This window comes from Phodopus roborovskii, unplaced genomic scaffold, assembly GCF_943737965.1.
Source record: "Phodopus roborovskii unplaced genomic scaffold, PHOROB, whole genome shotgun sequence".
In the NCBI taxonomy this organism is placed as follows: domain Eukaryota; kingdom Metazoa; phylum Chordata; class Mammalia; order Rodentia; family Cricetidae; genus Phodopus; species Phodopus roborovskii.
The window spans coordinates 27,952,365-27,973,448 of NW_026126418.1; the positions used below are offsets into that span (position 1 = coordinate 27,952,365).

At 40.1% G+C, this 21,084-nt stretch overlaps 1 protein-coding gene across 1 annotated transcript in view; it reads left to right on the forward strand.

Annotated features, from left to right (window-relative positions):
• Positions 1-21,084, forward strand: part of Ttn (titin) — a 271,496-nt gene that overhangs the window by 91,994 nt on the left and 158,418 nt on the right. Inside the window, exons 87-115 of the mRNA XM_051184409.1 lie at positions 1,479-1,760; positions 1,996-2,274; positions 2,890-3,171; positions 3,284-3,562; positions 3,922-4,209; positions 4,317-4,595; positions 4,721-4,999; positions 5,091-5,369; positions 6,059-6,346; positions 6,484-6,771; positions 7,232-7,522; positions 9,174-9,461; positions 9,976-10,068; positions 10,171-10,456; positions 11,219-11,402; positions 11,922-12,011; positions 12,102-12,369; positions 12,470-12,730; positions 14,517-14,726; positions 15,084-15,161; positions 15,257-15,283; positions 15,652-15,711; positions 15,918-16,001; positions 17,687-17,758; positions 18,644-18,691; positions 19,474-19,875; positions 20,310-20,369; positions 20,761-20,838; positions 21,003-21,080. Of these exons, the coding sequence (XP_051040366.1) occupies positions 1,479-1,760; positions 1,996-2,274; positions 2,890-3,171; positions 3,284-3,562; positions 3,922-4,209; positions 4,317-4,595; positions 4,721-4,999; positions 5,091-5,369; positions 6,059-6,346; positions 6,484-6,771; positions 7,232-7,522; positions 9,174-9,461; positions 9,976-10,068; positions 10,171-10,456; positions 11,219-11,402; positions 11,922-12,011; positions 12,102-12,369; positions 12,470-12,730; positions 14,517-14,726; positions 15,084-15,161; positions 15,257-15,283; positions 15,652-15,711; positions 15,918-16,001; positions 17,687-17,758; positions 18,644-18,691; positions 19,474-19,875; positions 20,310-20,369; positions 20,761-20,838; positions 21,003-21,080 (5,781 nt within the window). The remainder of the gene's footprint in view (positions 1-1,478; positions 1,761-1,995; positions 2,275-2,889; positions 3,172-3,283; positions 3,563-3,921; positions 4,210-4,316; positions 4,596-4,720; positions 5,000-5,090; positions 5,370-6,058; positions 6,347-6,483; positions 6,772-7,231; positions 7,523-9,173; positions 9,462-9,975; positions 10,069-10,170; positions 10,457-11,218; positions 11,403-11,921; positions 12,012-12,101; positions 12,370-12,469; positions 12,731-14,516; positions 14,727-15,083; positions 15,162-15,256; positions 15,284-15,651; positions 15,712-15,917; positions 16,002-17,686; positions 17,759-18,643; positions 18,692-19,473; positions 19,876-20,309; positions 20,370-20,760; positions 20,839-21,002; positions 21,081-21,084) is intronic.

Below are 21,084 nucleotides of genomic sequence, written 5' to 3' on the forward strand. Positions count from 1 at the left end.
GAGATTAGCTTCTTTTCTTCCACCAACTATACTTAATAACAGAAGTCAGGGGACTATGTGTTACCAAGTTTCCAGGGGTTTTCAAGTTCTTAGCATCTTGTTCAAAGAACTGAATAAGCACACACACGTAGCAAAGGATCAGGGAACCGTGTTCAAAGGTCATGAAAGTTCATGCTTGATACTCTGCAAGATAACAGCAGGCAGACAGTGGGATTTACTCAGGAGCCCCCTGGTCACTGGAAGAAGAAGAGCTGGTTGCTAGGTCTGGGGTGTGGAGACTTTGGTTGTGATTGACAGGCAGGGGTTGTGTACACCCAATTCATTGTGCGGGTCCTTTCCCAATATGCATCTATTATAATCATTTGCATCCTCAATCATACACAAACATAAGATGATAAATAAGGGATTTCCCCTAGAAGTCCATTTTGAGGACGTGGTTTGCTTTAGTACACATGCACTCAAAATCCATGCAGGGTAAACTCACCTACTGCCTCTAGTTCCAGGACATGTATCGGGGTGCATTTGACACAAAAGGGAGGTTTAGCAAGAGCTCATAGGAAGGTGTAGATCAAAGTAACCATGGATTTCTTTGGGGAGGGTGAGTGTGCAGTGACATAGGTAGAATCTTGAGTTGCAAAGCAATTGTTGAAGTGGTATATGTGTAGGTTAAGCCAAGCAGGGCTCCAGATCACTAAGATTCCCTTATATGTGGCTGCCTCCTATGATGTAAATACCACAACATCCAATGTTATGCAAGAATTATGGTGTGTTTCACAAATGTTTATCTAAAATTATAGATTTACCTCCATAGATTGCTCTCTAATCAGCTTTAATATTTTTAAGCTTTTTGAAGTAGTACTTCATAAATACTTCAGAATTTTGAATAGTGTTTAAGACTATTTTATACCGTGAGACAACTAACCATTTTGCCCCCTGAGCTGGAAAGTTTAGTTTAGTCAGTGAAGAAAACATTGTTCTTCCTCATGTCAAAAGGAAATGATGAAAGTTGAAGTGCTATCTATTGAAGGCATATGAAAGATTATTGTACTTTAAAATATTAAGATATATGGTCCCCTTTGCCCTGGCTGTGTAATGAATATCTTTGAAGTCATAGCTTTGCATTGACTCACACACAGGGTTATCACAGGCTCTCCCTCTCATAAACCTCAGAGGGCTTCCATGATGTTGCCTGTGAGCTCAGCTGTGGAAAACAGTTCTGTTTCTGGGAAGCAAGTTGTGTAATAGAAAGAGAACATCTCCTTTCTCTAGCCACGTTTAGGTGATGGGTGTTCATAAAACATGAACTGACTTAGAGAATTTTCTGCTTAGGTATCACTTAACTACCCTTCCCTGAACAGCATTAAACAGATTTGTCTCCTGTAGATGAAATGCACTCTGAGATTTCTCTTTTCACCTCATCTTGTAATACATCTGTCTGTTCTGTCCCTTGCCTTGTGCTTTTCTTCTTGGTTCCCCAGAACCACCTAGGTTCATTAAGAAGCTGGACCCATCACGGATCGTGAAACAGGATGAGCATACAAGATACGAATGCAAAATAGGCGGGTCTCCAGAAATCAAGGTTTTGTGGTATAAGGATGAGGTTGAAATTCAAGAAAGCAGTAAGTTCAGAATGTCGTTTGAGGACTCGGTGGCAGTGATGGAGATGTACAGTCTCAGTGTGGAGGACAGCGGGGACTACACCTGTGAAGCCCGCAATGCAGCAGGGAGCGCCAGCAGCAGCACCTCCCTGAAGGTCAAAGGTCAGGCTTGGCTTTGCCTCCACCCTGCCCATCAGCTCCTCTCCTTGTTCATGGCATGCTCAGTTTGACTCTCCTCTCCCACAATGTTTTAAAATTGTTCAGTGATCCAATTTAAAAAAAAAAAAATGGGAATTATGTTTTCTCCCTATCTCTAAAGGGTAAAAAGCTAATTCTTACCTTTTTCTAAATATGGAGTCTATCCTAATGGACTTCCCCTCCCCTCCCCCCATTCCAGAACCACCTGTGTTCCGCAAAAAGCCTTTCCCTGTTGAGACACTTAAAGGAGCTGATGTTCACCTGGAGTGTGAGCTTCAGGGAACGCCTCCCTTCCAAGTCTCTTGGTACAAAGACAAGAGAGAACTCAGGAGTGGGAAGAAGTACAAGATCATGTCTGAGAACTTGCTCACGAGCATCCACATCCTGAACGTAGACACAGCAGACATCGGGGAATATCACTGCAAAGCCACAAACGATGTTGGGAGCGACACTTGCACTGGTTCTGTCACTCTGAAAGGTAAGAGTCATTTCGTTCTCTCCTGCTGACCATTTTCCTTCTAATTTACCCACCTTGATGTCTGATTTTATCCCTAACAATCTTCTAAATCCTTCCACCTTCTTCCACGTTCTGTCTGTTTTCTTTTCTAACTCATACCAAATATCCCCCAACTCAGCAATGGGTCTTCCTTGGACTTTAGGAGCCTGGGTAAGACACTATTCATCTCCTTTTCGATACTGCCTTGATAGAGATGCTAAGACAGTGTTCTTAACCTTTGGGTCATGACCCCTTTGGGGGTCAAAGGACCCTTTCACAGGAGTCACCTCAGATCATCAGAAAACACAAATATTTATATTCTGATTCATAACAGTAGAAAAATTACAGTTATGAAGTAGCAACAAAAATAAGTTTGTGGTTGGGGTCAGCACAGCCTGGGGAACTGTATTAAAGGGATGAAGCATCTGGAAGTTTGAGAACCACTGTTTAAGTAAGGTGTTCTCAGCTCCATTGCTTCTGTTTTACAAAATGAAATGTTACATTGTCATGGGGGTGATTCCTCACATTGATAATGTGAGGAAAATGCTGTCAGCCCCATACATGCTGAAGCCCTGTCTTCCTGCTTGTTCTCCTCAGCACCACCACAATTTGTGAAGAAGCTCAGTGACATCTCTACCATCATTGGTAAAGAAGTCCAGCTGCAGACAACAATCGAAGGCGCTGAGCCAATTTCAGTGGCATGGTTCAAAGATAAAGGGGAAATTGTTAGAGAAAGTGACAACATATGGATTTCTTACTCAGACAACATTGCAACCTTACAGTTTTCAAGTGCAGAACCAGCCAATGCTGGGAAATACACCTGCCAGATCAAAAACGATGCAGGAATGCAGGAATGCTTTGCCATGCTATCTGTTCTCGGTGAGTAAATAGTATGTCTTCATGAATACGGGCATGCATGCAGCCTGGTTTTCTTTTGTTCTTTTTTCTCCTATTTTACTTTAAATTATGCTGTGATTTCCATCTATTTCAGAGCCTGCAGCAATTGTGGAAAAGCCGGAACCTGTTAAGGTCACTGCAGGAGACACCTGTACCTTGGAGTGCACGGTGTCTGGAACACCTGAACTCAGTACCAAGTGGTTTAAGGATGGAAAGGAGCTCATGAGTGATAGCAAATACAAACTAAGCTTCTTCAATAAAGTATCAGGCCTTAAAATCATCAATGTGTCACCTGGTGACAGTGGCATGTACAGTTTTGAGGTGCAAAATCCTGTGGGCAAAGACAGCTGCTCGGTCTCAATTCAAGTTTCAGGTTGGTTGGCCTGTTAATTATCTTCCTGACAGTGGGGACCCCAGTTGTCCTAAGCAGGAGATAGGCTCCATCCTTCCCAGCATAACTTGAGTCTTACATCCTTGGATGTTGCAGGATCAGAGGCAGCAGACTCACACAGATAGAAGAAAAGCATACTCAAAGTTACATACCTTTCTTTGGGAAGAACTCCTAGGAAGTCAACTCACACATACTTATTCTCCAGGCTTTACATTGTATAATCCCATGAGAGGATTTTTCAAAAGAGCCAGACAGATCTAGTGATACTCCATCAAAAGAATAATTCTTTGAGTCATTTTATAACTGATGCCCCTTGCTTTGTTTGCTTTCATCATTTTCAGATCGAATTATCCCACCTTCATTCACAAGAAAACTCAAAGAGACAAACGGCCTATCCGGTTCCTCCATTGTGATGGAATGCAAAGTCTATGGGTCACCCCCCATCTCTGTCTTGTGGTTCCATGATGGGAATGAGATCAGCAGTGGCCGGAAGTACCAGACCACACTGACAGATAACACATGTGCCCTCACTGTGAACATGCTGGAAGAATCTGATGCTGGCGATTACACATGTATAGCTACCAATGTGGCCGGCTCTGATGAATGTAGTGCCCCTCTGAGTGTGAGAGGTCAGTTCAAAATACAGTAATATACAACCACATTGCACAAAGGACTGAGCCATCGAAGTTCACAAATATTAAAAATTTCCCAATTTGTGCTTTTTTTTTTTATTTAGAACCACCATCTTTTGTTCAGAAACCTGACCCCATGGATGTCTTAACCGGCAGTAATGTCACTTTCGCAAGCATTGTAAAAGGAACGCCTCCTTTCAGTGTCAGCTGGTTCAAAGGTAGCAGTGAGCTTGTGCCTGGCGCCAGGTGCAATGTGTCTCTGCAGGACTCAGTGGCTGAACTGGAGTTGTTTGACGTGGACACGTCCCAGAGTGGAGAATACACTTGCATAGTTAGTAATGAAGCTGGCAAAGCTACCTGTACAACACATCTCTTCGTGAAAGGTTTGTTTGCTGTTCTGTTTATACAATTAAATTGCACAAAGCCATCAGACATGCTGTGCCTTTGTGTGTGTGTGTGTGTGTGTGTGTGTGTATTTGATTTTGTTCTACCACTTTGTTCACACCAGCCCCAGCCATATTTGTGAAGAGACTCAATGATTACAGTATAGAGAAAGGCAAGCCCCTGATCCTAGAAGGGACCTTCTCTGGAACTCCTCCCATCTCTGTTACATGGAAGAAAAATGGTATAAATGTCACTCCTTCCCAACGGTGTAGTATCACCACAACTGAAAAGTCAGCGATCCTAGAAATTCTGAGCAGCACTGTGGAGGATGCCGGGCAGTACAACTGCTACATCGAAAACGCTTCCGGCAAGGATTCCTGCTCTGCCCAGATCCTCATACTAGGTTTGTCGTGATTGCATACTAGGTTTGTCGCCTTGCACCCAGCCAGTGGTCCTGACCTGTCCTTCATGACTGTTTATCTCTCTTGCTACAGAACCACCATATTTCCTCAAGCAGTTGGATCCTGTGATGGTGACAGTTGGTGACTCTGCGTCTTTACAATGCCAGCTTGCTGGGACTCCTGAAATTGGGGTCTCCTGGTATAAAGGAGACACAAAGCTGAGGCCCACTGCTACCTGCAAAATGCATTTTAAGAACAACGTTGCTACGCTGGTGTTCACCCAGGTTGGCAGCGATGACAGCGGGGAATATATCTGCAAGGCTGAGAACAGTGTGGGAGAAGTATCTTCCTCTACTTTCCTGACCGTTCAAGGTGAGCGTATTTTCAAAGCAAGGGGACATGTGCTCTATTTAAAATACCCAATGAAAGCCTTCTTTGGGGGGGAATCAGAACAAACACTGATTTGGGGCTTAAGTAATTCCAGTTAGAGTTAGCAACTTATCCCTTTTCCTGGGTGATTGTTTTATTTTGTTTTTGAGGATTTTGCTATATATCTCTTATTGGATGAATAAGACCAAATTGGACAGGTTGATCTCAAACTCATGGATCATCCTACTACCTTTGCCTCCCAAGTACTGAGATTATAGATGTGTGCTGCCATACCTGGATACACTTTTTCTACACCCTTTGTATAGAGGGAGATGGCGAAATGTTCAGTTGGAAAGATCACACAACTATTTGCCTCTATAAATCTTAAAAGATTATAAGTGACTTATATTTTAAAATTCAGCCCAATGCCTGTATCATTCAGATTATTATAAGGCAACTTAATAAGCAGAAGGTTCTGCTGGGTGACCATCTTGTTGGCTTACAGGCTTTGGTTTGTTTTGTTTTATGCCCCTTACTGTACAAAGCTCACATGTTCTTTCCCATCTCCAAATTAATTCAAGAGCTGTTAACACTCCTGCAATTCTTTAGAGAGATTCCTGTACATTTTCAGGATGGCTATAACTAAATGTAAAAACAGGGCTGTGTTCATTGTTTTAATCCTGTTCCTACAGAGCAAAAACTTCCCCCATCATTCTCTCGACAACTGAGAGATGTGCAAGAAACCATGGGATTGCCAGTGGTTTTTGAGTGTGCCATAAATGGATCAGAGCCCATCTCTGTGTCGTGGTACAAAGATGGCAGGCCACTGAAAGACAGCTCCAATGTGCAAACATCGTTTTTAGACAATATTGCCACTCTGAACATTTTTAAAACAGACAGGAGTTTTGCAGGCCAGTACTCCTGCACTGCTACCAATCCCATAGGCTCTGCTTCCTCTGGCGCCAAACTCATTCTCACAGGTTTGTGGATTCTTCATGCATGTTTCTATAATGTTTGTAATCATGTAGAAAATTTGAAAATACACATTGCCGTTTCTTCAGTGGGCATGGCCCAACTCTGGAATCTGAAATGAAACTTTCTTGCAATCTCTCCTTAGAGGGGAAGAATCCACCCTTCTTCGATATTCCACTGGCCCCCGTGGATGCTGTGGTAGGAGAAAGTGCTGACTTAGAGTGCCACGTCACAGGAACACTGCCCATCAAGGTCAGCTGGGCCAAGGACAACAGAGAGATACGGAGTGGTGGGAACTACCAGATCAGTTACCTGGAAAACAGTGCACACCTGACCATCGTTAAAGTGGACAAAGGCGACTCTGGACAGTACTCCTGCTATGCTGTGAATGAAGTGGGGAAGGACTCCTGCACAGCCCAACTCAACATAAAAGGTAGAGTTTATGTGGAATCCAACAGAGGGCAGCCATTTGAGAAGATAAGCTACATACTTTAACAGCTCTGGCTTTGTTATGCTAGGGAGAGTCTAGGGAAACAGCTGAAAACAACATGAACATGTTTAAGAGTGGGTAGGTTTGCATAAAGAAAAACTGATGTCATTTAATCCATATTTCCTGAAAGTTGATATGTCCTCCTCCACCCTAAGACAGAGTCTTTCTTCTCACAAATGTCTGGTCCTGTAAATGCCTATGAATGGTTCCCATCAGCCATCCTGTGGGAAAACAGCTGAGAACTAGCTACTGGAAGCATAGCCACTCAGAAGCAGGTGCTGCTATGCTGGATTTGACTAATTTTCCCTGATATTCAACTAAAAACAGGGCTCCCCTCCCTCCCTTGAAAACCTCATGGTAGTAACTTACCTCTACATTCATTTATCATTTTAATTTCTTACAGAGCGCCTCATCCCACCAAGTTTCACTAAAAAGCTATCTGAGACCGTGGAAGAAACCGAAGGGAACTCATTCAAACTGGAAGGGCGTGTGGCAGGTTCCCAGCCTATAACTGTTGCTTGGTACAAAAATAATGTAGAGATCCATCCTACTTCCAACTGTGAGATCACATTCAAGAACAATGCACTGTTGCTTCAAGTCAAGAGAGCGAGCATGGCCGATGCAGGCTTATATACCTGCAAGGCAACAAATGATGCCGGCTCTGCCCTGTGCACATCTTCTATTGTCATCAAAGGTTAGTTGTCTTCACAGACAAAACTGGCCCTTACGTTTTTCTTGACACATTTTCCTGTGTGTGCCTTCTGAAATCTGAGCTCAGTGTTGAGCCATGAACAAAAATATGCATTATTTAATGGATTGTCATCATTCCATATGTGTTTGGTAAAAACATATGAGTCATAATTTTATTATGTGACACCAGGTAGATTTCACTTAATAAATGGGACTCAAATGTGATGTCCTCAAATTCACTCAAGTAGCTAGAATTCAAAGCCTTCTTTAATGTGTGTGCACAAGTGACAAGTACTTTGTTGAAAAGAATTTGAACTTTTTTTAAGACTGTCGCAGACTATTACATTGACTTTGCTTACTCCCAGTTACAATCAGAAACATTTCCTTTTGTTTGTAAAGAGAATAATTGTATATATTACTCTTATCTTTGGGTCTAAAATTAACTAGTAACACCAGAAAAAAATGGTAAAATTTGCTCAAAAAACAATATTTGGGTAGGATATTGTATATTATAAAAGATATAAACACAAGGCTATTATTTTAAGAAAGGAAGAAGTCTACTTTATCTCAGATCTTTTTTACCTGGTTTTCTAACTCTAATGACTTCTTCCAGATAATAAATGTACAGACCAGTGTAATTATTGCACAAGCCAACTTTCTAGAAAAATTTGGAATGGTTGCTGTGGGTGAGCTGGCTACCTATGGATGTACCAATGAGCCAATGTCATTAGTAGGCTGCTTTTGTGAATAGGTTAATATTACTCAGTTGTCATGGCTACAAATTCAAATTTTATCATTTGTCTGATACAATTGAAATGAATCTAGATGTGGTACCTGCACTAAAATGAAAAGTGGTTTATTCTTATGATGCTTTGCCATTGAGTAGATACTTCTACAGAATTCTGAGGCCATCTTTCTGTAGAGGTTTATTGAAGTAGTAGATACTAGATGTTGTAATCATGAATGTAGCCTTATTTTATCGCAGCATCACTGAACCATTAGAGCTACAATAGCACATTACAGCACACATGTCCATTTTGTCATGCAACTCATCTTTGTTTCCACTTAAACACTGAGCTTCCACTTTTAGTTTCTTTGGGCTTAGAGTAACTCTGGCTGTGTTTAAAATCTAAAAGTGCACATCAGCGTAACTCCCATTAAGATTTGGGCACATCCATGACTCTGATGGTGGCTTTCTGCTGCACGAGTCAATAGTCATCGCTGCTCTATATGAGCCGAATTCCCTCATAAACCTTTAGGTTTTAGAGTTTGGCAAAAAAAAAAAAAAAAAAAAAGGCTGCTGCCTGTAGTTTTAAACAAATCAAAATCGTGCCACATAGCACAGATGTCGGTGACAGTGCCAGAATAGTATTTGTGAATCTTAATCGGGATGCAGATGCTGTGCTGGTTTGTGGACAGTTTGGCAGCTGTTCATTGCTTGATTTTTTTTTAGATCTTTACTTATTTTTTTTAACCTAACAAATGTTTACAAATGAGGAATAAACTGTCTCTTACCATTCCATCCACCACAGTGGCCACTGTCACCTGTTGGAGGGAAGCTATTTTGCCCATTGTTCAGTCCTTTTGGGCCACAATAATGTATCCTTCACTTTATGTTTTCTGTCCTCCTCTTGAACATGCCTTTTCAATTCCAGAGCCTAAGAAGCCGCCTGTGTTTGACCAGCATCTTACTCCAGTAACAGCCAATGAAGGAGATTTTGTGCAGCTCAGCTGCCATGTGCAGGGATCAGAGCCCATTCGAATCCAGTGGTTGAAAGCTGGCAGGGAGATCAAGCCTTCCGACAGATGCAGCTTCAGCTTTGCTAGTGGGACAGCTGTGTTGGAACTCAAGGAGACAGTTAAAGCAGACTCGGGAGATTACGTGTGTAAAGCTTCCAATGTGGCTGGAAGTGACACTTCCAAGTGCAAAGTATCCATTAAAGGTACAGTTCCCAAGAAAGTGTCATGTGCCCATGGTGGTTAGCTAATGATAACATATGTGAGAATGGTGTTAGATGAGTTACACACATCAGTTACTTATCATTTGTAATCTTTAGCCCTCTTATAGTGAAAGTATCTAGTGAATCGAATAGAAATAGTGTCAATACAAAGTAGTTAGCTACCTAAAGTTCTCAAGCCTCTCACAGCATTATTCACATGGATATATCCAGTATAGTTTCCAAAATGATGCCATGCTGATGCAATGACAAATAGCTTGATGCCATAGCCCAGGGGAAATGTACACAATAAAGTCAAGTCTATAAATGTTAGGTATAGCTCTCACTGGAATGAAGGGCTATGAAACTGCTTTGCCACTTATAACTCACAGCTAGTAAGTCTTGGAGTGTATCATATTTATGACATTCCCAAGCTCTTAAAGTCTGTTGCACACACCAGAATATTTATCACAACTTTCAAGTTCTTGTACTAACAAGAGCATGGAAATGTGTGTTTCAGAAAAACCGGCTGCGGCCCCAGCAGCTAAGAAGGCAGCCTTGGATGGAAAGCTCTTCTTCGTGTCGGAACCTCAGAGTATCAGAGTAGTGGAAAGTGAGTGTGCAGTCTTGTCCATGACACCCTGTTGATTCCATTTCAAAAGCACCGATTTGGCAAGACTAATTTTCAAATAAATTTGTCTTCACCTTTCTTTAGAAACCACTGCCACATTTATTGCAAAAGTTGGAGGTGACCCAATCCCAGATGTTAAATGGACGAAAGGGAAATGGAGGCAACTGAACCAAGGAGGTCGCATTCTTATCCACCAGAAGGGCGATGAATCAAAGCTAGAGATCCGTGACACCACAAAGACTGATTCTGGGTTATACCGATGTGTTGCCTTTAATAAACATGGTGAAATCGAGAGTAACGTCAACCTACAGGTGGACGAAAGGAAGAAACAGGAGAAGATTGAAGGTGACCTGCGCGCGATGCTGAAGAAGTAAGTCTGCTCAGAATCATGACGGGGACTTCTGCCTCACAGGGGGCATGGGGCAAGGGACCCATGGGCCAGCTACTGCAAGACTCAGTACTAGAGTACAGACTGTAGTGTGGCTCAGGAGTGAATGACCGGTGGATTTGCTTCTGAGTGATGCTGAGACCAAAGAATGAGACACATCCAAAAGCTTTTAAACAAAAGGAAGTAGCCAAATACTATGTGTCCAAATCTGAAAGGCTTTCTTTCACAAGGTTTTTTTTTTAATATAATTTCTTAGATCAATTATCTTAAATATTTCCATGATCAACAATTTCAATATAATTTGTGTCTCACCATAATTGTTAAATTATCATTTATCTTTCATTCCCACAGCTCTTTTTCATAGCATGTGATACTTATATTAAGCTTCCAGTTGATATTTGATATAACAATCATTAATTGAGCTTCTGATTACAAGGCTAACGGGCATGTTTCCATATTCTTTCCTTACTTCAACTCATAGAGCAGATTTCAACACTGTGTAACAATAGTCCAGTCAAACTGGCTCCATCACTAAACTGACTTTTTTTTTTATTGTTTTGGTCAACATGTACAATTAGCATTTCTTAGTAAGGAACATTCAACTGTTGAATTGTGAGGGGAAATGCTGGGACTGGACATCTTTGAGTCACAGCAGACAGTTCAAACTACATAAGTTTGAACTCTCTCTCTCTCTCTCTCTCTCTCTCTCTCTTTTTTTTTTTTTTTTTTTTTTTTTTTTTTTAGGACTCCAGCCCTGAAGAAAGGATCTGGGGAAGAAGAAGAAATTGACATCATGGAGCTTCTCAAAAATGTGGATCCTAAAGAATATGAGAAATATGCACGCATGTATGGAATCACCGACTTCCGGGGCCTCCTGCAAGCCTTTGAGCTGCTGAAGCAGAGTCAGGAGGAGGAGACACACAGGCTGGTGCGTCCCTTGCTAAGAAACAATTCTTGTTGAGACACCAGATGTATTTCACACTAGCAGAATGCCTTGAATTCCCAAATACAGCATTTCTAGGAAACCATTTAATATTACCTATCTATAAACCTTGCCATAACCTCACTAACATCAAGAATGGAATTCAGAGGGCTGGAAAGATGGCTCAGTGGTTAAGAACATGGGCTAATCTTCCAAGGGACCCAGGCTTAGTTCCCAACACCTGCATAGCAGCTTACAACTGTCTCCAACTCTGGTTCGAAGAATCTGGTGCCCTCTTCTGGATTACAACCACACTTACATGGTACACATACATGCATGCCAGCAAAACACACATACACAAAAAAAGAAAAATAAATCTTTAGGAAATACCAACACACATAAATAAAATTAACCTTTAAAAATCACCAATACACATGAAATTTTGAAAAGTTGGAGGAATATAAATCATAGTCATGTACCTGCTAATTCACATTTTTGTTCCTAATATATTATTTTTCCCCTCAGGAAATTGAGGAACTAGAGAAGTCAGAAAGAGATGAAAAGGAATTTGAGGAACTTGTATCATTTATTCAACAAAGGCTGACACAGACAGAGGTAAAAATGAACTGTGCTAATAATAAAATTTACAAAATTATTACTGGGAGTTATAAGGGAGGTCTGACTAACACATGTTAATTCTTCTAGCCTGTCACCTTGATCAAGGATATTGAAAACCAGACGGTTCTGAAAGATAATGATGCCATCTTTGAAATTGACATTAAGATTAATTACCCAGAAATCAAGCTCTCCTGGTACAAAGGGACTGAAAAACTGGAGCCCAGTGACAAATATGAAATAAGAATTGACGGTGACCGGCATACACTGAGAGTCAAAAACTGTCAGCTTAAAGATCAGGGCAATTACAGATTGGTTTGTGGTCCCCACATTGCCAGTGCCAAGCTGACCGTGATTGGTGAGTTAGAAACCGTTTTGAAAAGCCTTGTGACATTGCTATTGAGTACATCTGCATGTGGTGCTGACGCTGAGCAACATGTGTTCCTGTATCACGACAGAGCCTGCGTGGGAGCGCCATCTCCAGGATGTTACCTTGAAAGAAGGGCAGACTTGTACTATGACATGCCAGTTTTCCGTGCCAAATGTGAGGTCAGAGTGGTTCAGGAACGGCAGACTCCTTAAGCCCCAAGGCAGAGTGAAAACAGAAGTGGAACACAAAGTACACAAACTGACCATTGCAGATGTCCGTGCGGAGGACCAGGGTCAGTATACCTGCAAGCACAAGGACCTCAAAACTTCTGCGGAGCTCAAAATTGAAGGTGGGTACACATCTGGGCTGAGTCACTGGCTGAGCACAGAGCAAACTGTTGTGCAGGCCCCTGCAGTCTCTCCCTCAAAGAAGTCTCAAAAGGTTCCTGTCCTCATTTCCCCACACACATAATTAAGGTACTTTGTCCTGTGTCAAAATCCACACAGTTCAAAAGGAAAATATTCAACCATGCATCTCTTCTAGATAAAAATCAGATTTTAATTTGGACTGAAATTTGATTTTTTAAGTGGTTGTTTTCTTCTTCAAAGCTAAATTTTGTAATTCTCATATCTATGACTATGGATCCTATAATAAAATATTGGAAAAGGCAAAATGCTATAGATACAAATCTAAGGCACAGTGATTAAGAATTGCTATTTTGTGGGACTTATTTTGACTTCATGGGTATGAAATTTTATACATAAAATTAACAACATGTGTGATAAGGAATGGCTGTTTTATAAAAAAAAAATACTGATTTCACGTAAGACTTCTGCTCCCACTTTCTGACTCTGTGAAGTAAAATTTCTGGCTTAAAGGGCAATGGTGCTTAATTTCTTAAGAGTTAAGTTTTAGGCCACTATCCAGGGAAATTTTGTACTGTGTCTCATCATTTGGTACCATCTTCACTGTTAAAACAAAAATTATATTAATCTTATTTTTGGAGGCATTTCAGGTTTCTAAATTATTTTACAGTGAATACTAGTGCCTTGTTTTAAAGTTAAAAAAATTGAATAGCTTCACATTAAACCAAAGTTGAAAGTTAAATACACAAATATCTTAAATACATTCTCCAATGACAATATCATTTTCTGCAAGATGCACCTGATACATGCATGTAGTCACAGATTTCCAAATCCATTTCCGAGAATGTCTGCCCTCTCCCAGACATGCTCTAAAGCACCCTGATGTCCCCAGGGGGTTTGGTCACAATATTTATCTGTCTGTGTCCGGAACGACAGTTTCTGAACCCTGGAGAGTCCTCTGAAATTTAGAATTGCAAATTTCCTGTTAAAATCATTCCCCAGGGAAATCTCTATAGAAGAGAAAATTCCAGATCCTAAATAAGAAGAAAAAAATGGTTTTCTTGAGGTAAGAAAGGCTTCACAGAGGAACTGAATGTAGGTTGCTTATCTGTTCTGTTAGGAATTGTCTTATTTTGTGAACAGTTTTGAAATTTAATTTGACTTTGGGTCTAAATCTCCCTCAGGCATCTCCTTCATGTGAGTGTTTTAAGGACTCTTGGGGATTTCTCTGTACTCTCCACTATCGATCCTGTAGGAATGCCCTGAAGAATTAGAACAGTTTGATTACTAATGCAAGAATTTGTCACTATTGTTCTGCACTTGCATTTGGGTTTATCTATTATTTTATAAGTGAATAAAACTAGAAGCCAAGCATTGTCACACATACCTGTCATCCCAGCTACTTGGCAGGCTGGAGCAGGAAAATGGCACATTTGAGGTCAGCCTGGGAATCTTAGCTAGACTTTGTCTCAAAATGAAAACATTTAAAGCACTTGGGATGATGGAGCATTTCTTTGGGAGGCCCCAAGTTCAACAGTAGCACTACAAAAATAAACAAATAAATAAATAAACTAATTTCACTGGTTTTGTCAGCACACATGTATACAATTACAATTCTAGCACTTGGAAGACCAAGGCAGGAGCAAACCAGCTTGGGCCACAACAAAATGAAACCCCATCTCAACCCCAAGAACTTTTAAGTAAAGAATTCACAGTAGCAGAGATTCCTGTCTATACACTCTAACTTTGAATCCCTTTGGATTTAAACAGCTGAACCAATACAGTTTACGAAGCGCATACAGAACATTGTGGTGAGTGAGCATCAGTCAGCTACTTTTGAATGTGAAGTGTCCTTTGATGATGCCATAGTGACCTGGTATAAAGGACCAACAGAGCTGACTGAGAGCCAGAAATACAACTTTAGGAACGATGGCCGCTGCCATTACATGACCATCCACAACGTGACCCCAGATGACGAAGGTAATTGTGTGGGACACTTTCCCAGGATATATGGTGTAATCCTCATCTTCACTTGTTTCAGATATTTCCACCATTTAAGTATGCTTACATTTTATAGTTCTATGGGATGTTCTTTAAAAAAGAGAAAGGAAGGGAGAAAGGAAAGAAGGAAAGGAAGGAAGGAAAGAAGGAAGAAAGGAAAAGAAGGAAGGAAGGAAAGAAGGAAGAAAGGAAAGGAAGAAAGGAAAGGAAGGAAGGAAAGAAAGAAGAAAGGAAAGGAAGGAAGGAAAGAAAGGAAGGAAAGAAAGAAAGAAGAAAATAGAGGTGTAAATGAGAACACTGTGTTTAACTAAAATGTCGGATGGTGATTCCCTCCAGGCGTCTATTCAGTGATCGCCCGACTGGAACCTAGAGGAGAAGCAAGAAGCACCGCAGAGCTGTACTTAACAACTAAAGGTGAGGGCAGGCCACACGAACATGCCACAGCCCTGTAGGCAAGCATCTTGCCCACACAATTCTGCATACAAACACGTTCTCTTTTTCTTTTGCAGAAATAAAACTTGAGATGAAGCCTCCTGGTAAGTTTTTTCTTCTTCTTCTCTTTTTTAATCATTTCTTATAGTAAGTTCCGGTGTTGGTGTAGTTTTATAGACGCCCAATAAAAAAGTACAAAGTTACCGTTTCTCTTTTCAGTAAAATGTTACTCATAAAATAATTTTGAACAAAATGCAATGTGACACTGAATGAGTTTGGAGAATAGAGATATTAAAAGTTGCTAATATGAGCACACAAATAAAGTGAATACAGAATTAAGCAAGTAGTCATAAGCGCTGAACTGTGCCAGGAACAATAGAACTTGAGTTACTGTTCTGACAGTGCTGTTGGGGGTACCCAAACAATGAGCATGTGTTATCAGCTCCCCAATATTTATCACTGTTACTTTCAGATATTCCCGATTCCAGAGTCCCTATACCAACTATGCCTATCAGAGCAGTGCCACCTGAAGGTAAGATGCTACCCCAGCATGTGGGTATAGAGAAGCAAGATCCCACGCTACTATCTCTACTGTCCACATAGAAACCAGAGCAAATATGCAGTTACCATTATAAATACATATTGATGTTGCCTGTTATAATTAAGCCCCTGAATTGATAATCAAAATGCATAAGATGTCTCTTAAAACATGGTGCTGATATGTATTTTTTTCCCCAGAAATCCCTCCTGCAGTTGCTCCTTCTATCCCTCTTCTTCTGCCATTACCCGAAGAGAAGAAGCCACCAGGAAAGCATATTGAAGGTATTACATGACAACTAACTGAAGTGGTAAAGCCAGAATTCCACTGTTTGACTGTGAAAGTATGACCTCATATAGATTGTGCTCCCTCTTGTGGTCAAGAAGTTGAACTGACTTCAAAACTGCTATTCTACTACTTGGTTTGAAATTCCGACAATAGTCAGACTAATTCAAACACTATGCTTAGTTTTAAAATATTGCAAAGGCATAACTTAGATGTTAATTAAAACTAAGTTTATTTCACATGCCCCTGACTTCTACACTTAAAACTTAATGTGGTAATAATAAAAGCAGTTTGTTAGACAGCATATTAGTTGAGAAGCAAACCGAAAACTGTGGTTTGTTTTCTCTTAGTTACACTTTTAACTGCTCTCTTTGAGTCACTATTTGTACAAAAATACAGTTGAGACTATCCTTGACATGCTTGATTGGGTCGTTTGTTGGTGGGGTGTGATATTTGTATTTGATTTTGTTAACAAAGGACTGAGGTAACTAATAAAGAGTTCTAAACTGGCAGCAGACTGGTAGCCCCTGGGGTCCTAGCTCAGTAGACAGAGACAAGATGATTACCATAAGCAAAAGGCCCACAGGAGAAGCCGGATGGGGCTACATAGTAAGACCCTGTCTCAAAAGTCAAACAAGGCATTAGAGCCCTTAAACATACCAAGGAGTGGTCCCTTTCAAATGCTACATGCTTAAGGAGTTGGTAGGAACAATTTGCACCCTGAAGCACTACAACCCAGATGACAGCTTGCCTGGGACTTCCTAGAGTTAGAAATTCAAAGTTGCTAGGAGAATTGATTCTCTCAGCATAGCTATTAAAAAGCCTACCAGTCAAAGTCAGGTTTTCCCATAGCGTGGTCACTATCCCTATAATAACATCATGGGTGTGACATGTAAGTCTCCTAATGTCTGCCCACTGAAATTGATATTAAATGTTTGAACTATTTTTCAGCAAGTCTCAAAAAAATTGATGTTTTCCATTCAATTTTGTGACTTATATTCTTTCCAGAAAAGAAACATGTTTGTAATTTATATGAACATACTTGAACATATATCATCTACTGGCAGTGACACAGAGAGGAATAATCAAAAATCATAAATTAGATTCATGATGTCTCTGTGGTCAGAAGCAATCATTTCTGTTATGAAATGGATTTGTCCTTTAACTGGAAATGTCAACATGGCTGCTGGTGTTCATTGCAAAACCTAAGAATTTAAATCAGATCTTAAAAATCAAAGAGTGTGTTCCCTGTTTACAAATTCCAGCAGCCCTAGGGAGTATGGCTAGGAACCATGATGAGAATATACCACTGGCAAGTAGCAGCCACACCTCACATCCACACATAAAACATGGGTGGCACTTTAATTCTACTATTCCGTACTTGTTCTCCTGACAAATTCAGTCTCCACACTCAAGTGAAACACAGGAGAAAGCATACCTTCTCTATCCCTCATCTTCTGCTAATGCTACCTCTTACCCATCACACAATCAGAGGACATGTAAAACCACACTATATAATCTATCTACCTCCTTTCAAAATCTTTTTTGCTTTCTAGTACAAGGTTTTTCTGAAGCAAGTATCTCACAATAAAGTTTATATTAACTTGTTCTACTGGCATCTGGAAAATAAAATTGAAATGGCCTTAAAACCTTTATTTATACCTGACGTTTATTTTTTTTTAAGTGACCAAAAAGGCTGTGAAGAAAGACACCAAAAAAGTTGTTGCAAAGCCCAAGGAAGAGGCACCACCACCAGGTATCCTACTAAACTTTAAAACTCAAATAAAAAGTTAACCAAAAATGGTTTTAAGGTTTTCCTTATGGATAAATACTTAAGAGTGCAGGAAACCAGACTGCCAATAGTCAGACTCACGAGGTGGTCAATTTCCCTTCATCTCTCTCATCCTCTTCTGCTTCTCTCTTCCTGTGTCCATGCCTCCATGGAGAATGCTTGCTATCTACAACTGCTGGTATGAGGGAGACCTTCCCCTCTAGCCCCACTGCACTTGACCAAGTTCTCCCAGCAGGCATTCAGGGATTAGTATCAATGATGCAACAGCAGCCCAACTCAGGACTCTTAACCGCTCTTCCTCATCTTAACACTTGAAGAAAGAAAGCAGTATCTTTAGAAGAAATCTCATACATCCTAGAAGGTTGATGGAAGACATTTAGATGGCTAATATAAAAAAGTAGCTCTAAACCTCTTGATGGAAAGCTCAGCAACCTCCTACCCAGAGCCAAACACAGGAGCGCAGGCCCCATACTCCACACAGGCTTTCTGGTTGGTCATTTTGAAAGCATGTGTGCTTGCTGAATTTTATAGTTAACTGAAAAAAAAAAGTGTGGGTTTTAAGCACTGGACATACTACATATTTCTTTTGCTATTTCTTCTTATGTTTATATTCTTTAAAACCCGCCTAAACCAGAGTGAAGCTCCAGGCTCTGAGCGTTTTGTTACCCTGACCTGACATAGCAACTTGTGTTAGCCTGGTTTTGAAATGATGGGGGCTTTATGTTGCTCCTGTGAGGGGTGCTGCATTATTAATAAGTCATTATGCAAATGTCCATGATAATGCTCTAAGTTAGTAAACATTAAACAGTACATAAACATGCACTCTGTGTTTTTTTTTTCAAGTGCCAGAAGTTGCCAAGAAGCCCTTACCTCCAACGCCCATGATTCCAGCAAAAGGCAAGTACAAAGGAATCATTAAGCATGTATCCTCTCTATTATTTTTAAATATTAGGCTTCGAGGTTGTTGTGAAAGTTTCACGTCCCCTCTGTCACTGTGAAGAGAGCTGAAAACAATGGCTATTTCCAATGTTCCCGCCCAGGGAAGGGGCCTGGAGGAGGGGGACAGGGGGCTGGCATGAGAGATGGAAAGAAAAGAGCCCTTTCTAAAGTTTCCTTTGTAAGCCACACAAATATTAGGGATTTATAAATAATGCTGATCTCAAAGACTTTTAAAAATCTAGTATATAAAAACTGTGAACTGCTTTGACTACATAATTCTTTATTTGTCATTATTCAACTGACTAGTATAAAAGGAAAGGTAGAATCCAAAAGAAATGTTGTTGCAGAATGAGAAACATTTACTCTACATTCCACAATGCTATTAATGTTATCAAGTTCTAAGTGTTTCATGAGAAGTTACTGGAATCTCTCCAAACTGGAGTTCACATAGAACAATGGAAGGTGTATCAATTTGAAGCTATCTGTTGAATTCATCCTTTTGACACTAGAAGGAAGTCCTCAAATCAAGAGCGAAGAGCATCTTGATACTGCCGCGTTGCCTGCTTAAAAAAAAAGGATCCATACAAATCAAACCACAAGACATTACCACTTCAACACTACAGCATCTGAAGTGCTCCATACTGAATAACTGTGGATTTCCCTAGAGTAATTTCAACAGATGTAATTAATATGATTTCCACTCCTCTTTCTCCCCACCCTCCATTCTTTCCATCTTTCAGCTTCTGAAATTATTGATGTGTCCTCTAAGGCTGAAGAAGTAAAAATAACAACTATCACTAGAAAGAAAGAGATTCACAAAGAAAAAGAGGCTGTGTACGAGAAAGAACAAGCAGTGTATGAGAAGAGAGTTCTCATAGAGCCTTGGGATGAGCCCTACGAGGAACTGGAAACGGAGCCATACACGGAGCCGTATGAGGAACCCTATTATGAAGAACCAGATGAGGACTATGAAGAGATCAAGGTGGAAGCTAAAAAGGAAGTCCACGAGGAATGGGAGGAAGACTTTGAAGAAGGGCAAGAATACTATGAGAGGGAAGAGGGCTATGATGAAGGCGAGGAGGAGTGGGAAGAGACTTACCAAGAAAGAGAAGTAATTCAAGTTCAGAAGGAGGTCCATGAAGGTACATGGGCGCTGGGTGGCTTTTCTTCTTCTTTCCTCATTTTCACTCAGTTCCTTATACTTTCCATGCTATCACCTGATTTACAAAGGGCACAAAAGAGAAAACTAGTATTTTGCTTTCTCCAAGGTTATGCACCTTGCATTATTTGATCTGTAGGAGAGTTCTTATCTACCATTGTAATTAAGCTTTCATGTTGCAGGTGGAACCATTTAATCCTAGGACTACATCTCAGTTGCTGTTTTCTAATTCAGAAGCTCAAAGTTCATTGTATTGCCACTTAATTCTGTTTTGAAACTATGCATGAGAGTTATATTAGTCATATGCTCCCCAACATGACAGATCCTTACAGGAAGATAGATTATTCTTAACTTTAAACACAGCTATTAGAATTGACTGATTTAAGCATCCTGGCTTGTCTTGTGTTTTTATTAAAGAATTACATGAGAAGAAAATCCCAGCCAAAGTGCCCGAAAAGAAAGCCCCACCTCCCAAAGGTATGCAATTAGAATCACTGATAAAACAAAGCATTCTTGTCATTATCATGGCTTGTTTGGCAAGGATGCCTGAATCAACAGCTAAATCCAATAGGCACAACTTCTTCTCTAAGCTTTATTGTATCTATGAATTTTCTCTTGGGAATTTACATCTAATTGAAATAATAAAAATACTAAGTTAAAAGAGTGCTACAGTAAATTTAAAATAAACACTCCCAAGAACTTGTGCTTAAAGTTGAGAACACCAAACCTGCCTGTCTTTTAAAATATTATGCATATTTGTATAAATACACACATATATGTCTAAGTAAAGAACAAGAGAGAGAATTTAATAAATATTTAGAATTTTATAAATTCTAAAAGTACTGCAATTTCTTTAAAATATTTGCAGTTTTAAAGAAGCCTGTAGTTGAAAAAATTGAAAAGACTTCTCGAAGAATGGAGGAAGAAAAAGTTCAAGTCACCAAAGGTATAGATACCATTTAAAGAATGTTCTAGTAACATGTACATAAGTCATCTGCTCTCTGATATATGCTCATGTGTTTATATAATTATCAAAATGAAGATATTTTTAAAATTTTGGGCTAAGAAATATCCTTCACAATACAAATATATCTGTACGTATTTTTAAAGTTCCTGAAGTTTCCAAGAAGATTGTTCCACAAAAACCTTCCCGGACTCCAGTGCAGGAAGAAATAATTGAAGTGAAAGGTAC